Here is a 17,667-nt window from a genome sequence, read left to right on the forward strand (position 1 = left end):
CAATAACACATGTGAGGACATGCTTCACAGTTCAATCATGTACAGAAGACTAAATGGGCACACTAGCCCAAAAGCAAAGACAGGAAGGCAGGAAGGGACGGGAAAACTGGAAGAATGGGGTGGGGAAGGGTAGAGGGTTCACACATCACAGGGTTGGCAACCCATGTCACAAAACAATTTGTGTATTAACTGTTTAATGAGATACTAATTTGCTCTGAGACTTTCATGTAAATCACATTAAAAAAATCATGAATATAGTGCAAAGGAAAAAATATATATGTGTTGGAATCCTAGCCCCTACACAACTAAACTAATATAAGGTAACCACCTTTCATAATGTAATCTAATGTAATGTCATCGATCAATCAGTTGAGGTCATACCAGTGTAGGATGGGTCCTAAAACTAATCACTTCTGAGATTAGACACAGACACACACACAGGCAAAGGGAACACAGACACTATCTCACAATGGGGGCAGATGAATTATAAGCCTAGGAACACCATGGATGGCTGGCAGCTACTAGAAGCTGAAATAGAAAAAGGACTGGCCTCTGGAACCACATCCTGAATATGGACTTCCAGATTCCTGAACTGTGAGACAATAAATTGCTGTTCCTTAATGCCCCCACTTGTGGAATCTGTGTTACAGCAGCAGTGTGGAACAAAGACACCGCTACCTCCAGGGTGCAGGACAAAGCAGGCTCATTTGGACAATCTTCAACTCTGTCGATCACTTACCACATTTTGTGGTCCAGGAACAGAAACATTCCATTTTCGTCCTTATACACTCCCAGTCCCACAGCCCGGTAGACATATCTCTATAATCCCCGACAGGTAATGAAAGCGCCATTCATCCTGCCCTGGATCCCAGCACCTCTTCCCGCTCCAGGGCAAAGGCCCCATCTGGTCAGAGGGACCTCCAACCTCTCACACAGCAACCTCCTCAGGTTTCCTTGTTAGTTTCAGCTCAAGTGACCTCTATCTTGGGTGACAATGAGCCATCAGAGGTGTGGGGGCAGCAGTGGCAGAGAGCCTGTACCCCCCATGGAAGGAGCCACGTGCAGATCACAATATCAACCCTAGCTCAGCATTCCCTTTCTCCCCACACAACTCGACTGGAGGGGTCACCTGCGTGAGTATCCATGGTCCCCTGGTCACAGCACCCTGCTTGGATAGGGAGGTAGGATGTCTTTCATGTTATAAAGACCCTGGCTCACAGCTTTGGGCCATGGAAAAACTCAACAGGACCAAACCCCATCAGTCCCCTGATCCAGGCTCAAAGTGATGGCCTATACGAGGGTGTCAGACCCTGCAGACCTTTGCTTCCATGCCCCACATGCCCTCCAGGAGTCCTAGCAGGGCAATGCCACCTTCCTAGGTCAAACTGAGATCCACGAACATCAATTTCCTATAGGACCACCTACTGATACTCGTGTGGGCAGAAATACCTGCAACATCACTGCAGACTCCAGAGCTGGTAAAAAACACTGGGCCTGAAGGAGGAAGGAGGGAGGGGCAGTTGCTGAAGCCTGGAGACCACCTTGACAAAGCAGAGCCAGTTCACTGAGGGAGAGAGCCCAGGTATACCCTCTACCTTGGTGTCACCCCTTCCTCTGACCTCCTGCCAGCTCCCCTTAAGCTGACACCCCTTCCAGCAGCCAGGGAGTGAAACCGTTTACAGAGTCAGCACCAGAGCCAACGTGTGGATGTTGGCTGAGCCAGGCATTTCCTGGCACCACACCTGGGGAACAGAGTATCTGGCAGCTGGAACGGCCTGAGGGTTGCACCTGGAGAGAGGTGCTGGGGACAGGGGTTGCCAGAGCTGACAGCATAGAAGAAATGGAGGCTGTCATCAGAGATGCCTTGATCCTCCTCGCCGGCAGGCTAGGGGATGTCAGACTACCCTGTGCAGACCACACTAGGCCTCCCCATGTTGGGACAGTCTATTCTGGCTATTGGAGAGGGACACTGGGAGAGACTGTGGTAAGTTTCCATCGAGTCAGCTCTCAACTCATACTGACTCCATGCACAGCGGAACAAAGCGCTGCCCAGTCCTGCACCATCCGTGATTGGTTTCAGATCACGTATGTGATCCATAGCGCTTTCATTGGCTGGTTTTCAGAAATCCTTCTCCAGACCTTTATTCCAAGTCCATCTTAGTCTAGAAGCTCTGCTGAAATCTCTTCAGCACCATAGTAACATGCAAGCCTCTGCTGACAGATGGGTGGTGGCTGCACATGACGTTCATTGGCTGGGAATCGAATCCAGGTCTCCCACATGCAAGGTGAGAACTCTACTGCTGAACCTCCAATGCTGCATACTGGGAGAACATCCTTTAACTGATCTCCTTTGGCACTTCTAGAATGTTTTGTCACTGAGTGGGGACATGGAATCAGACAGAACCAATTTTCCATGTTCCTTCTAAGTCTGTCAGATGCCAGAACCCAACATTACTGTCCACCCCTTGGCATGACTTTGAGGGTCATGGATTGTCCTGAAAAATAACTAGACCAAGGCCCTATCACCGAGGCCAGCAGAGCCAGGAGGTACATATCCAGATCTACCCCTCTAGCTAAGCTGGGAAGATGAGGGTCCACTCAGCCTGAAAGGCAAATGTTTACACTCGCCATGACCGAGAACTGGCTTAGGAGTGTTATGAGATTAAACATAGCACAACACAGGGATTTTGTCAAAACAATACCAACCACTTTGCATGAGTTGCCAAAAGAGAAAGTAAGGCTCCAAAAGCTGGAAACGTATGTCCTACGTCCCTAGGGGTTAGGGTCGGAAATTGGGTTGGGGTTGGTGGCTCAAAAAAAGTATCTCGGGTAAAGGGAAGGGGTCCTTAGTTGTTATCCTGATTTGTATTACACAAAATAAACCTCTGAAATATGTTTTGATTCTTAGTGAAAACCGTCTAAACTTCCTGCATCGCTGGAACATGTTCCAGTTTATATGGCTGATTAGGACAGTGGTTCCCAGGAAGGGGTTACCCTACTGCCCTCTCTCCTCCACCCCCACCCATCCACCTGTCCGATGGTCTGATGAGAGTCATTCAAAGGCAGGCCAGTAAGATCAAGAACGTGTTGGAGATTTAGGATGCTGCCCAGTGATTCTTATGGACATTCCTTTTAGGAAACACTGGCTTAGTCCTTATGTCTTAGAAGACACAAGGTTTTGTGATCACAACTCATAATCATGGTCACGAACAACCTAACTCTATTTTTGGACTTGGACTCAAGCAGGAGGCAAAAGTGAACCTGATGAGGGCCTAGAGCCCCTTGGAGCACAGTGTGGACAAACAGACGTCGGTTGCAGTCTCTGGAAGAGCATTCAGAATGGAGGGGCTGGCCCAGGAAACCCTATACAACCTGCCAGCATCTCCCAGAACTAGAAGGTTCCTGGAGACCCATACATTTAACCAGGGTATCCAAACAGTGAGGCAACTAAGGTCATTAACTTTCCAGTGACAAGATTACCAGCAGGGTTTTGTTGTTGTAGCAGCTCGCATCAACACCATGCGCAATGGTACAAAATGCTGCCCAGTCCATCCCAGGGACTGGTTGCAGATCAGACCATTGGGATCCATAAGGTTTTCATTGGCTGCTTTTCAGATGTAGATCTCCAGGCCTTTCTTCCTAGTCTGTCTTAGTCTGGAAGCTCTGCTGAAACCTGTTCAGCATCATAGCAACATGAACGCCTCCACTGACGGATGATGGCTGCACATGAAGTGCACTAGCTGGGAATAGAACCTGGGTCTCCCATATGGACGGTGAGAATTCTACCACAGAATCACCAATGAGTGTTGATGATGGGAGTTGCTTTCACCTTCTTGTTGTTGTGGGACATGTGCACACAATCATGCCAGCACTCAACCCCACAGTGTGTGATCTGACCCTTACCAGAAAGAAAAGTGGAGATGGGCTCTCTCTTTGAGATTTTGAGTGAGTGGACCCCACCCCAGTGCTCATCATGTTTACCACTATGGTAGTTCTGAGCAGCCTCCTGGGAATCACCCACTTCAGTGTGGCAGGCACTTAACCACATGCTTCCTTGGGAATCCTGAGCCTCGGCGTTTCTGGACGGCAGCGGTTTTTCCCGATCTTCACTGCCCTAGCTCATGGAACAAGGTTGTGCGCATTTGGTTCACGATGTCACGTCCCTTCCTCTTTGAAATACCTGGAGGGAATTCTGGTTTTCTTGATTCAGTTCTGACTTACATAGTAATGGGTAACAAATTCCAGGAAGCAGAACCCAGGAGATGGGAACTGAGATTGCTTATCTGATTAATTATTTATGATTGATTTTGGAGGAAATGATCATCAGTGGAAAGGAGAAGGGGCAGTCCCAGCAGACTGTCGCAAATCTGGCACATAAATGATCATCTACATGTACCTAAAATAAAGTGGCGATTAACCACAAGCCTTTGGGGAGACAGATGCTATTGCAAGAGAATGTTAGTTTAGGAATGAGGACTGCAAGGACTGTGAAGTGGCTGGCCTCTCATCACTGCATTGGAGCCCACACAATGAGAAGGATGATCTCAGAACTCCAAGCTCTCAGCTAGAGACAAGGTCAGAGGGCAAGGGGCCCCATCACTGCCCTAAAAACATTCATTTTATCTCATAACCACAGGATGAATGTGATTGTAGGGGGGAACATATCTGAAAGTGAGACCCAAAGTTTGCTACAACAGCTTGCCAAGTCTCAACACCAAATGAATTAATTCACAGCCTCACCAGGTGTCTCATGTGAAAGAATTTGTGTGGAAAGAACATGACCTTGAGACCTGGAACGGTGACATTTCTGCAGATTCTGATAAAGCCCAGTACCATAAATGCCCAAATGACCACTTGCCAAAGCAGCTTTTCCCCTCCTTGGTCCAAGGACGGTAGCCACCTGGTGCTTGTGAATCCTGTAATTACCTCCAGAGTTGCCGATTCTCCTGGAGACCAGCCCACACCGCTATAATTCAGGAGCAGTCCTGGGAGAGCCCAGGGAGCCAAAACAGGTTGGGAACAGAAGAAGGTGGGCTCCACACCACATGGAAGATTTTCCAGCAGATCTTCCAGAAAGCTGGACCTAGTGGTGGGCATGGACTCTACGGGGTTCAAACTCACAGGTCTAAACTAAGAAGAAAGAAGCATGCTGAGGGTCTTTGCCAAAGTTATCAACACGCATGAGCTGACCAGAGATGATACAGACTCGGTGTGTTTCTTTAGTGTCTGCAAATGTCCCTTGGGCTGAATCCTGAGGCCAACGTCCCCTCTGGCCAGGGAATTGTGCCCATTCCTTGGTCAGAAAGATGGGCCAAGGATGGTGCCAAAGAGGCAGGAGGGAAGCCACCTGCAGAAGCCAGAGACAGAGATCAAAATGACAGGGATTTCCTCCTCAGGCCAGTTGTGCTGGTAGCTCAGAAGAGTGTGGAAGAGGATGCGGCTTGGGGCTGGGCTGAGGGTCTGAGCAGCACCAAGGACCAGAATCATCCGGGGGCATTGATCTGCCCACACTGCACACAGGTCAGGGAAGAGGGAAGTGCCCATGGGGTTCAGGTGAGAGGCCCTGGAAACTCAGCCTGCAGGCAGGTCTAAGCTCTGGGTACTTGATGTTGGTGGCCTGAGAGGGGCATGGTTGCTGCCCAGCCAAGACTGGCCTGGGGATCCTGTGGGGGCAGGGTTCCTGGTGCTTCTACCCACCCTCCCCCACAGGCCCCTCTGGCTCCCAGGGCACCACCCCTCCGCCACACACCCATGTGAGACGACCTAGTGTGTCTGGACTCCCCCCAACGCTTCTGAGGCAGAAATCACCCAGAAGAAAAGGGAACTTCAGGAAGCAAGCTGTGCCTGCCAGGTTTCAATCCCGTTCTTAGTTGTTGCGGCCTGTGGAGGAGTTCACAAGTCAGGGGCCAGGGCTGGGAGGGGCCAGCAGCCCCCAGGGCCAGGGCCAAAGCAGGACACTAGCTTGGTGAGTTGGGTGGGCAGGGAGCAGCTGGTCTGCAGAGGAGAGAGGGCCAGAGCCAGGGGAGAGGGTGGAGGGGCATTGGTGGGAACTGCCAGACCTACACAGGGAAACAGCCACAAGGAGTCTGAAATGAGCAGAGTAGGGAATGGGCCTTGAGGCTCAGAGAACAACTGGCCACTCGGGGTGAGTGGCTGGCCACATGGGGTTGGGAGCTGCCCACTGCAGAGACCAAGGAGCGGTGGGAGGGGCACAGCCACGCCAACAGAGCTGGATGCCAAACGCAGACAGAGGCAGGATGCAGGGGGCCCTGAGCCACTGGAGACAGTGCCAGGATAGGTGCGTGGAGGTCTGGGAGCTTCACAGTGTCTGAGTTGGGCTGGGGGCACAGGGCAGAGCCATGTTTTGGGTCATGGTTGGGGTTCAGCACTGGTCCTGCCAGTGGGGAGATCAGGGGCCTAAGCTGGGCTTGGGGAGGTTGGGGTGAGGCCTGACAGGGGCCAGGAACTCATCTGGGAGGAAATTAGGGAAATGGGTCTTGGGCAGGGGGTACGAGGAATTGGGGACTACAAGCTGAGAGCTGGGAGGTATGGGTTGGGAGATAGGGCTAGAGGCTGGTTGTTAGGGACGAGGATCTAGGGGCTCAGATCTGGTGAACAAGCTCGTAACTGGGTGCTAGGAGCTGGGAGCTAGGTGCTAGGGGCTTGGGATTGGGGGGATAGGAGCAGAGAGCAAGGGGCTGGGAGCTGGGAGCTGGGTTCTGGGAGATAGGGGCTGGGGGCTGGGTGTTAGAAGTGGACAATTGAGGGCTCAGGGCTAGGGGCTGGGAGCTGCAAGCTGAGGACTGAGGGCCAGGAACTACATTCTGGGGGACTGGATGGTTGGAGGTTGGAGCTGAATGCTGGGTATTAGGAGCTGGGAGCTGAGAGCTAGGGGCTGAAAGCTAGTGCTGGGTGCTAGAAGCTGGCAACTAAGGATAGGGGCTGGAGATGGAGAGCTGGGGGCTGGGAGGAACAAGCTGGGTGATAGGTACTTAAAGTTGGCAGATGAGAGCTAGGGGCTTAGAGCTGAGTGCTAGGAGCTAGGTGTTAGAAGCTGTGAGCTGAGAGCTGAGGGCTAGGGCCTGGGAGCTGGGGGCTGGGAGCTGAGTGCTAGGTGCTAGGGACTGGACACAGAGACTGGATCCTAGGAGCTTGTAGCTAAGTGATAGGAGCTGTGTGTTAGGAGCTGGGAGCTGGAGAGTGGAAGCTGGGGGGCTGGGGGCTGGGTGCTGGGAGTTAGAAGCTGGGAGCTGGGAGCTGGGATCTGGGAGCCAGGTGCTAGGGACTTGGGGCTGGGTACTATGTGTTGTGAGCTGGGGCTAGGGACTGAGTGCTAGGAGATGGGATCTGAGGAATAGGGGTTAGAAGCTGAGAGCTAGGAGCTAATGGCTGAGATCTGCGAGCTCAAGGATAGGGGCAGGGTGCAAGGAGCTGGGAGCTGTGAGATGGGGACTGGAAACTGGGTGCTGAGAGCTGGTGGCTGGGAGCTGCGGCTAGGGACCGAAAGCCTGGATCTGAGAGCTGGTGGTTGGTGGATGAATGCTGGGAGCTGAGAGGTCAGAACTAGGGCTGGGAGTTGGGTGCTAGGAGCTGGGGGCTGGGGCTGAAAGCTGAATACTAGGAGCTGGGAGCCTGGGGCTGAGAGCTGAGGGCTGGTAGGTGATGCTGAGAGCTGACTGGTGGGTTCTGAGGCTGGGAGCTTGATGCTAGGAGCTGGGGGTTGGGAGCCAGGGGCCAGGAGCTGGGAACTAGGAGCTGGGGGTTGGGAGCAGAGAGCTATGAGCTAGGGACTGGGAGCCGGGTGCTAGGAGCTGGGTGCTAGGAGCTAGGACTGGGAGATGGGGGCTAGGAGCTTGGTACGGTGAGCTGGGGGTTAGGAGATGAGGGCTGGGAGCTAGGTGCCATGAACTGGGGGCTGGGAGCTGAGGGCTAGGAGCTGGGCACTGGTAGCTGAGGGCTAGAAGCTCAAGGCTGGGAGCTGGGGCCTAGGAGCTAGAGGCCATGACCTGTGTGCTAGGAGCAGGCTGCTAGGAGCTGGGGACTAGTAGCTGGGGCCTTGGGATTGCCAGAAGCTGGGGAATAGGTGCTGGGAGCTAGGGGCTACAAGCTGGCGGCTAAGATCTGGGGGCTAAGAGCTAGGGACTTGGAGCTGGGGGCTAGAAGCTAGGGGCTTGGAGCTGGGGGCTAGGAGCTGGGGAATAGGGGTTGGGAGCTAAGGGCTAGGAGCTGGAGGCAAGGATCTGGATGCTAGGAGCTAGGCGCTAGGAGCTGGGGGTTAGGACTTGGGGGCTGGGAGCTAGGTGCTATGAGCTGGGGGCTGGGAGCTGAGGGCTAGGAGCTCAGGGCTGGGAGCTGGGGCCTAGGAGCTGGAGGCTGTGACCTAGGTGCAAGGAGATGGCTGCTAAGAACTAGTAGCTGGGGGCTTGGATTTGGTTGCCAAAAGCTGGGCATTAGGAGCTGGAGGCTGGGAGCTGTGTGCTAGGAGCTGGGGGCTCGGTGCTAGGAGCTCACGTCTGGGAGTGGTAGCTGGGAGCTGAAAGCTGGGAGCTAGGAGCTGATTACTAGGACCTGGGGGCTTGGAGCTGGGTGCTAGGAGCTGGGTGCTAGGAGCTGGGGTCTTATTCCTAGGAGCCGGGCTAGGAGCTGGCTGCTAGGAGCTGGGGGCTAGGAGCTAGGGGGGCTGGTGGCTGGGTACTAGGAGCTGGGAGCTCAGTGCTAGGAGCTCACGTCTGGGAGTGGTAGCTGGGAGCTGAAAGCTGGGAGCTAGGAGCTGATTACTAGGACCTGGGGGCTTGGAGCTGGGTACTAGGAGCTGGGTGCTAGGAGCTGGGGTCTTATTCCTAGGAGCCGGGCTAGGAGCTGGCTGCTAGGAGCTGGGGGCTAGGAGCTAGGGGGGCTGGTGGCTGGGTACTAGGAGCTGGGAGCTCAGTGCTAGAAGCTTGTTGGTAGGAGCTGGGAGCTAAGAGCTGGGGGCTAGGAGCTGGGGGCTGCGGGAGCAGGCGGCTAGGAGCCAGGGGCTAGGAGCTAGGGGCTTGTAGCTAGAAGCTGGGCTAGGAGCTGGGCTAGGAGCTGGCAGCTAGGATCTGGGCTAGGAGCTGGGTATGAGGAGCTTGGGGCTGGGAGCTGGGGTTTAGGAACTGGGTGCTAGGAGCTGGGGATTGAGTGCTAGGAGCTAGGTTTTAGGAGCTGGGAACTGAGAGCTGAGGACTAGGGCCTAGGAGCTGGGGGCTGGGAGTTGAGAGCTGGGTGCAAGGAGCTGATTGTTAGGAGTTAGGGGCTGGGAGCTACAAGCCAAAAGCTGTGTACTAGAAGCTGGGGGCTGGGGGCTGCAGGCCTAGAGCTAGAGGCTGGTGAGTGAATACCGGGAGGTGACAGGTACACGCTAGGACTGGGTGCAAGGAATGGGAAATGGGAGCTGAGAGCTGATGACTGCGTCCTGGGTTCCTGGTACCAAGAGCTATGCACTGGGAGCTGGGAATTGAGAGCTGGGGGCTGGAGTCTAGGCACTAGGTGCTGGGTGCTAGGAACCGGTTGCTAAGAGCTAGGGGCTGGGTCCTGGGAGCTGGGTGCTAAGAGCTGGGAGCTGAGAAATGAGGACTAGGGCCTAGGAGCTGGGGGCTGGGAGCTGAGAGCTGGGTGCAGGAGCTGGTTGTTAGGAGTTAGGGGCTGGGAGCTACAAGCCAAAAGCTGTGTGCTAGGAGCTGGGGGCTGGGGACTGCAGGCCTAGAGCTGGAGGCTGGTGAGTGAATGCTGGGAGGTGACAGGTACATGCTAGGACTGGGAGCTGGGTGCTAGGAATGGGAAATGGGAGCCGAGAGCTGACGACTGCATCCTGGGGGCCTGGTGCCAAGAGCTATGCACTGGCAGCTGGGAATTGAGAGCTGGGGGCTGGAGTCTCGGCACTAGGTGCTGAGTGCTAGGAACCGGTTGCTAAGAGCTAGGGGCTGGGTCCTGGGAGCTGGATGCTAAGAGCTGGGGCTGGGAGCTGGGGGCTAGGGTTGAGAGGTGGGAGCTGGGGACTGGGAACTGGAGGCTAGGAGCTGGGAGCTGAGGGTGGGGACCTGAGGGCTAGGAATTGAATACTAGGAGCTGGAAGCCAAAGACTGGGAGCTGAGTCTGGTGAGTGAATGCTGGAAGCTGAGAGGTAGGTGCTAGGGCTGGGAGCTGGGTGCTAGGAGCTGGGGGATGGGGGCTGGGAGCTGGGACCTGAGAGCTGAGGGCTGGGAGTTGGAGGCTGGGAGCTAGAAGCTGAGAGCAGGGGGTGGGGGTAGGGGCTGGGAGCTGTGAGTTAGGGGCTAGGGGCAGGTAGCTGAGAAGTAGGGACTGGGGATAGGGGTCTGGAGGCTGGTTGCTAAGAGCTGGGAGTTGAAGGCTGGGAGCTAGGAGCTAAGGGCTGGGTGCTGTATGCTAGGAACTGATGGCTATGGGCTAGAAGCTGGTGGCTGAGAACTAGGGAATGGGGGCAGGGACTGGGAGCTGAGAGCTAGGAGCTCTGGGCTAGGCTAGGGATTGGAGGCTAGAAGCTGGGGGTTGGTAGCTGAGTGCTAGGAGCTGGCCGCTAAGAGCTGGGAGTGTGGCCTGGGAGATGGATGCTAGGAGCTGGGGAATGGGAGCTGAGGGCTGGGTGCTAGGACCTGGGGGCTGAATGCTGAGAGCTGGTAGTTGGGAGCCAGGAGCTGGGGGCTGGTAGCTGGCCAGTGGGTTCTGGGAGCTGGGGGCTAGAAACTGAGAGTTAGGAGCTGTGATTTGGGAGCTGGGTACAGGGAGTTGATGTCAGAGAGCTGGGGCCCAGAGTTGTGGGTGGTAGTTGGTTGCTCTGACAGGTGAGACTGAGGGCCTTGGCAGCTGAACAGCCGGGCCTAGGGTGGGTCTCCTGGTGGCCCAGGGAACAAGCCCAGTGCTGGCAAGTGAGTGAATAGAGGAGGGCCACCTGGCAGGTCTGGGCTAAATGTGCTGGGGCCGGCAGAAGGGCAGAAGGCCTGAGGACACGGAACTGGGGCCTGAGCTCAGGGCCTGTGTAGGGGGTCTCAGGGCAGCAGCGAAGAAAGCTCAGGGGAGTCCTGCATGAGCTAGGATAGGGGCTCTGGTTGGTCAGTGCTGAGGGCCCTGAGGAGGGCAAGGTGCTTTGGGCTGGGAAAGCTGGAAGGGGCCGGGCCTGAGCTGACTGATGGGAGCAGGTGGGCAGAGGCAGGAGACGACTGGCAGGAGCTCCTGGGCTGGGGCAGGGAGGGGACCCTGGGCAGTGGAGGCCCCAGGGCTGAGGGAGAAGCCAGAGGCTCTTCCAAAGGGCTCAGCTCTGTTTCAGGGGTGGTGGCATTATGGGGCGGGAACACAAGGTGGCTGACCCAGCAGAGGGTCCTGAGCAGGGGCTGCTGGAACCTGTGGTATAAATAATGGGCAAGGGGGGGGGCTGCCAGCGGGGACCATGCAGAGACCTGGAAAGGGTGGGCTTCAGCTTCTGAAGCCTGAGGACTCAGGGACAGAGGGTGCACTCGACCTGCCTGGGGCTCACAGTATTGGCACAAGCAGGGAAGAAGAGGATTCAAGGGCAGGTGCACAGCTCCCACCTGGGCTAAGATGGACTGAGGTGCCCTGGTTTCAGGGGCTGCTGGGCTAGGAAGCAGGCCCTGAGGGTGGGTGGGGCTCAGGCTGAACTGACAGACCTGGAAGCCAGATGGGCAAAGGCAGGAGCAGGCTGAGTTTGGGTTGTGGAGGGAGTAGAAGGTGGTGCCTTGGGGCTAGCTCAGGCCGGACCATGCTAGGAAGAGGAAGTGTCTGGGTGAGCTAGGAGCTGGACAGTGGCCTGGAAGTACAGGTAGGCCACAGCGCGGGGAGTGGGGTTGCTGGATTGGTGGAGTCACAGGGGGCCACAGGAGCACAGGCCCAGAGGAGCAGATTAGAAAGAGCCTGGGTGGGGGGCTTGGGCTGGGCGGGTGGAGGCAGGCGAGCAAGGCAGAGAAAGGCATGTCCCCAGGGGGTTGGTCCATGACAGAGAGGGGCCTGGTCAGTGACATGAGACAAGGCCTGGGCAGCCTTCCCTACAGAGAGAGATCCTTCCTGGAGGGAAGGGGTGGACTCCAGGAGACCTGGAGACACAGAAGTGTGAGAGAGGAGAGACAAAAGGCTCTGCGTGGAGCACCCTGTACAGGAATTCTGGTACAATGCGGCAAAGGATGCCACTCCCAAGTACAGGAATGGGCTAGGACAAGAGGGGCCAGAGGTGGTCACTGGCTGAAAGACCATAGAGAAGCTGGCTGGAGCTGGGGCCCACAGTCAGAGGTCAGGCAGAGGAGGTAGGGAACCTGGTGCCACGAACATTAATGCTAATGGATAAGCAAAGTGGGAGGAAGGGACTGGGACACCCCAGGGCTGAGCTGGCTCCAGGTGGCCTTGAGAAGCTGGCCAGGCTGACCGAACCAGGCCCGCGGTCCTGGGCTTCCAGGGTGCTGAGATGGGAGTGGGTAAGGCTGGCCAGATGTGTGACTCAGGTGTATGCCTCAGATGTGTTCCTCAGGTGTGCACCCCTGGCACCTGAGGTCCCTGGCACACCAAGAGATGCAGGGCAAGTGGTGACCCTGTCTGTCTCCTCCCACTAAAGGGCTCTGCCTGGCCTCTCTGGGGTCCCACAAATTCAAGGAGAATGTCTTCTGTGGTCACCCACCAGGCACAGGGGACACACAGGCTAAATACCCATAATCCAGTCTCTGGGCTCAGAATCGGTTGGTGGGTCTCAGAGCCACCAACTGCTGCATGGAAGAGCCTAACTTGACCTCATCCCAGTCTGAGGGCAAAACATTCCCTTCCCCAGCTGGGATGCCCACTCTCCTTTCCACTAAGGTAACCCTCTCTGTCTGTCAGCTCCCTCTACAGGTAAACAAACCACCTGCCCCAAGCCACCCGAACGCTCCGAATGCAAGTGCCCAGGTAATGTGAGCCCCACCCTAGCTAAGAGGAACCAGCCCCAATGGGAGGACAAGCCCAATCCACACCCTAGCCCCCATGGCCCTGTCACTGACTTTCAGCTCTTCCTGCCAGCTCCTGAACTCCAGGGAGGACCTTCCATCTTCATCTTCCCCCCCAAGGCCAAGGACACCCTCATGATCGCCCGAACCCCTGAGGTGACATGCGTGGTGGTAGACGTGGACCAGGACCACCTTGAGGTCCAGTTCAACTGGTACGTGGATGGCAAAGAGGTGGACACAGCCAAGACCAGCCTGCAGGAGGAGCTGTACAACAGCACGTACCGTGTGGTCAGCTCACTCCCGATCACACACCAGGACTGGCTCAAGGGCAAAGAGTACAAGTGCAAGGTCAACAATGGGGCCCTCCCATCACCTATTGAGAAGGTCATCTCCAAGACCAAAGGTAAGGCAGCAGGAGGGCAAGAAGGGGTAGACAACCCCTTCCTCTGCACTGGGAATAACTCTCTCTGCCTTTGTCCCCATAGGGCAGCCCCGGGAGCCACAGGTGTATACCCTGCCCCCACACCGAGATGAGCTGACCAAGGACAAGGTCAGCGTCGTGTGCCTGGTGAAGGCATTCTACCCGTCTGACATTGATGTTACGTGGCAGAGGAACCAGCAGCCAGAGCCTGAGAAGAGCTATGCAAACACCGAACCCCAGCTTGAGGCCGATGGGACCTTCTTTGTGTACAGCAAGCTCACAGTGCCCAGGGACAGATGGCAGCAAGGAGATATTTTTACCTGCGTGGTGCTGCACGAGGCGCTGCACAACCACTACATCCAGAAGTCCATCTCCCTGTCTCCTGGTAAATGAGTGCTGGCCAGCAGGCCCAGCGAGTGCCTCCCCCACCACTTGCCGGGGCCCCTGAGCACACTTGGAACCTCACCTGTAAATACCCCCCAGGCGATCCACCCAGAAAATAAAAGCACACAGCTCTGTCCTGGGGTCCTGCAAGACTGGCATGATTCTTTCTGAGGCCCACGTGAGCCTGGGCTCTGCCTGGCTGTGGGATCAGGCGGGGCCTGAGATCTGCACCATCACCACTGAGGGAGAGTGCCGGGGTCTGTGCAGGCCACATGGGGGAAGCCAGCCATAGGCAGGCTGCTACAGGGACAGGTCCTTTGCCAACAGTATCTCCTCTCTGGGCCCCTCCTCCAGCCAGCAGCTACTCTGGGCTGGAGTGGGGGAGGGAACAGATAGATTCACCTAGGGAGGCTGTGTGGTGGAGAGAGTGTCTGACTTGTCCCCTGGGGTCCCTGTTCACAGGGCCTTGCAGGAGCTCCCCATGGTGGCTCTGTGTTCACATGGAGGCTCCTGGATATGGGGACACACCCTCTTTTTCCTCTGGGGCTCCAAGAACAGACCACTGCACACAACACACTCAGGATCCAGGCAGTCTGCCCAGGAGAGGGAGGGCACCAACCAGACACCCACATGGACACAGAACTCAGACCCATGAAAAAGAAATCTCTCCTGCTAAACAACACTCTAGCACCCACGGATTATCTTCACACATACCGCACACATGCACACACAAATACATGGATCACAGTGCACACACACACAAACACACGTAAACATATGGGCATGTAGGTAACATGCACTCTCACATAAAGTCACACATACTTGTACAGACAAATGCATGGCACACACGCACTCACTCATATTCACACACACAGATATACACACGTACATACACACGCACACATATGCACAATTAAAAACATGCAAACACACAGGCATACATGCACTTACAAGCAAACACATGCACCCACACACACGTGCATACATGGGCATGCATGTACACACAAACACACGGACACACTCACACACACACAAGCAAGGACTCCCCTTATACACTGGGACTTCACACAGGGCAAACTAACTGTACAATGTCTGTGAGCACAAGCCCAGGTCACAAAAACACACACACTAGCCTTATCCCACACACTCCAAAGCTGCACGTCTGCCCCATGGGTTGCTCCCAGCTCATCTGTACCTGACCAACTCAGACAGGTCAGTACCTGTGAGGACCCACATGCTTGCTCCCAGTTCCACCCTCCAGAGCTGCTGAAAAGGGCGAGACTCCTGCTCTCCTCACATCACCACGAGCTCAATCCTGTGATGACAAAAACTGTCACCGGCCTCCTGCACACTCACACTCCTATGCCCTCACACATGGGGTCAAAAGCCCTTCACTGTCTCCAGCATCACATCTTAACACTGTGCTTCCCTGGGAAGGGCAGACTGTATTGTCCCTCCTGCCTCTGGACCTTTTCAACCAGGGGAGATGCAAAGGAAGGTCCGGGGCCCAAGCAGGAGGCAGGGGGACCTGGGATGGCTATGTCCCAGGATAGCCCCTTATGCTGCCCTCACCAGCCTAGTGCTGGTAGGTGAGCAAAAGCCAGTGGTTCTCACAGCTGGTTGGGCCGTAAGCTGGGACAGGTGTTCCCAGCCATGCTGCAGTCCAAGCTGTAGGAGAGGGATGGGACTGAGGACAGTACCCAAGGCTGGGGAGGGGTCCCAGCACTGTTCTGAGAAACCATAGAAGAGCCATGGCCAGAGACAGCTGACCATGGGGCCCTACTTGCTCAGCCCTTCCTGGGAGGGGACAGGCAAGGAGGGCAGGGTGAAGGGACTGGAGGGCCACCCCCAGCATGGATGGGGCCCTTCCTCCTGTACCTTCTTGTCTCCAATCTCTGCACCAGCCCCCACAGCAGGGAGACCCTCATTAATCCCTCATCCCCTTTCCAGAGCTGCACCCCGATGAGAGCTGTGCGGAGGTTCAGGATGGGGAGCTGGACGGGTTGTGGACCACCATCTCCATCTTCATCACCCTCTTCCTGCTCAGCGTGTGCTACAGCGCCATCATCACCCTCTTCAAGGTCTGATCCCCAGGACCTCTACCCCATGCCAGCCCCCAAACCCTAGCCACCAGCCATCACCCCCCGCAGTGGGCTACTCTGCCAGTAGTTTCCCTATGCATGAAGCAGCCTGACTCTAGGCTTGTAGATAGAGGGAGAGAGGGAGCCTCAGGGCTCAGGGCCTAGGGTTGGTCTGCTCACTGTCGCCACCCTATCACCCGCAGGTAAAGTGGATCTTATCCTCGGTGGTGGAGCTGAAGCAGACCATCGTCCCCCACTACAGGAATATGATCGGACAGGCTGGCTAGTGGCTGCTGAGAGAGGAACACATAGAAGCCAAACCCACCACAGGCTTCAGTGGCTCCACCCTCCACCCAAGCTCCACTCTGCCCTCTGATACCACCACTCCTGACCACTCACTGCCCTTTGACCATGCTGTCTCATTTCCCTCTTGTCAGGGAACCTACTGGACAGCAGGTTCCCCCCAGAACCAGCAGCCTGGATGCCCCCCTACCCTATACCTAAACACCATTTATAGTAGCACAAGGAGCGCCAGTGGGGTCATCGCACTGGGAGACCCTCAGAGTTAGCTGTGCATGTCCATTTTGGAGGAGGGGATGGGCCTGTATTCCCCATTTTCATTTGGAGGAGGGACCTCAGTTCAGGCCCCACCCAAGTCCTGGTTCTGAGAGACACCAAATCTCAAAGATCTTTAAGGTGACACCACGTGCCAAGACAGGGTAGCCACTGACCATCACGCCCAGCAGGGATGCTCCCTGGGAAGTGCTGCAACCTTCACTGAATGGCCCTTCCTCCAGCCCTCACCTGACCAGTTCCACCCTGGAAGACCGCTGGGATTCCCCCACCACTTCTGTGGCCCCCGGCCTGAGGAAGAGGCTCCTTTTCATTTTGAACTGGAGAGTTGGTCTCTGGCACTTGGCAAGGGGCTTTCCATCCAATCCTGGAGTTTCACGTAGTACTCTTAGATGTACAGTTTAACTCAACGGACAGGAGTTCCCAGCCTCTGCCTGCACGGGGACCAGTCAAAGGGTTTGACCCACAATACCCACCGTCTCCCAGCCACCAACACAGTTCCAGCTCAAGGCCCAGCCTCGCTGCCACCCAGAAGACCACCTGAGAAGGCCTGGGCCATACCCACAGACACTGCAGGGTCTGGGGGGTGCAAGGGCAGGACCTCTGAGTGAGGGTGGCATATGCGCCAATCAGGAAGGGCATCAGGTCTGAGGGGCAAGTGCCAGAAAGTCTCCTGGAAAGAGGCCTGGTGACTGGTGCCCGAGTGGTCAGGGAGTGCCATGGGAGGCCACCTCCAAGGGCCCCGGGACAGAGGTGGCCAAAGACAAACACAATGGAGGCGAGGAGAATGACCAGATGCTGAGTGGGCATCTGGTGAACAAAACTCCGATGGGGAGTCAGGCCAGCCCAGTCGCCTGCACTGCACGGAGGTCCCAAGGCCAAGCATTGCCACCCCTCTGGGCTCCGTCTCCTATCTTCCCTTCGAGGAAATACCCAGCAGAGTCACACCACAAAGGAACCAGAATGCTGACCCCACATCTTAAGGTGGGAAGAAGAAAGACGCGAATGGAAGCAAACGACACCAAAGAAATGCCACATCCATCAGCTTTATAGCTTCTTACCTCTTTTTAATTTTCTGAATTCCCTTGATTTTCTTCCATGTAAATGTGTTGTTTTTATTTTCCCATTACAATAAAATGGTCTTAAACCATACCAAGTATCATACTCGTAGTCTTTCTATGGTGACACCATTTCAACCCTTCAAATACCAACCCCAGTAGTGAGATTGCCCAAGCCATGGGTCCCA

The 17,667-nt window shown here is 55.7% G+C and overlaps 3 gene segments (V, D, J or C); all 3 read left to right on the forward strand.

Moving 5' to 3' along the window:
* Positions 1–17,667, forward strand: part of LOC104846692 (immunoglobulin heavy constant gamma 1-like) — a 398,675-nt gene that overhangs the window by 202,869 nt on the left and 178,139 nt on the right.
* Positions 1–17,667, forward strand: part of LOC135228350 (immunoglobulin heavy constant gamma 1-like) — a 441,642-nt gene that overhangs the window by 201,854 nt on the left and 222,121 nt on the right.
* LOC135228352 (immunoglobulin heavy constant gamma 1-like) lies at positions 5,889–17,565 on the forward strand. The segment is given in 6 exon segments: positions 5,889–5,965; positions 12,859–12,924; positions 13,036–13,365; positions 13,448–13,768; positions 15,718–15,848; positions 16,052–17,565. Coding segments are annotated over 4 exon segments (804 nt in total).

Source organism: Loxodonta africana, chromosome 21 (genome assembly GCF_030014295.1).
Source record: "Loxodonta africana isolate mLoxAfr1 chromosome 21, mLoxAfr1.hap2, whole genome shotgun sequence".
NCBI lineage: Eukaryota > Metazoa > Chordata > Mammalia > Proboscidea > Elephantidae > Loxodonta > Loxodonta africana.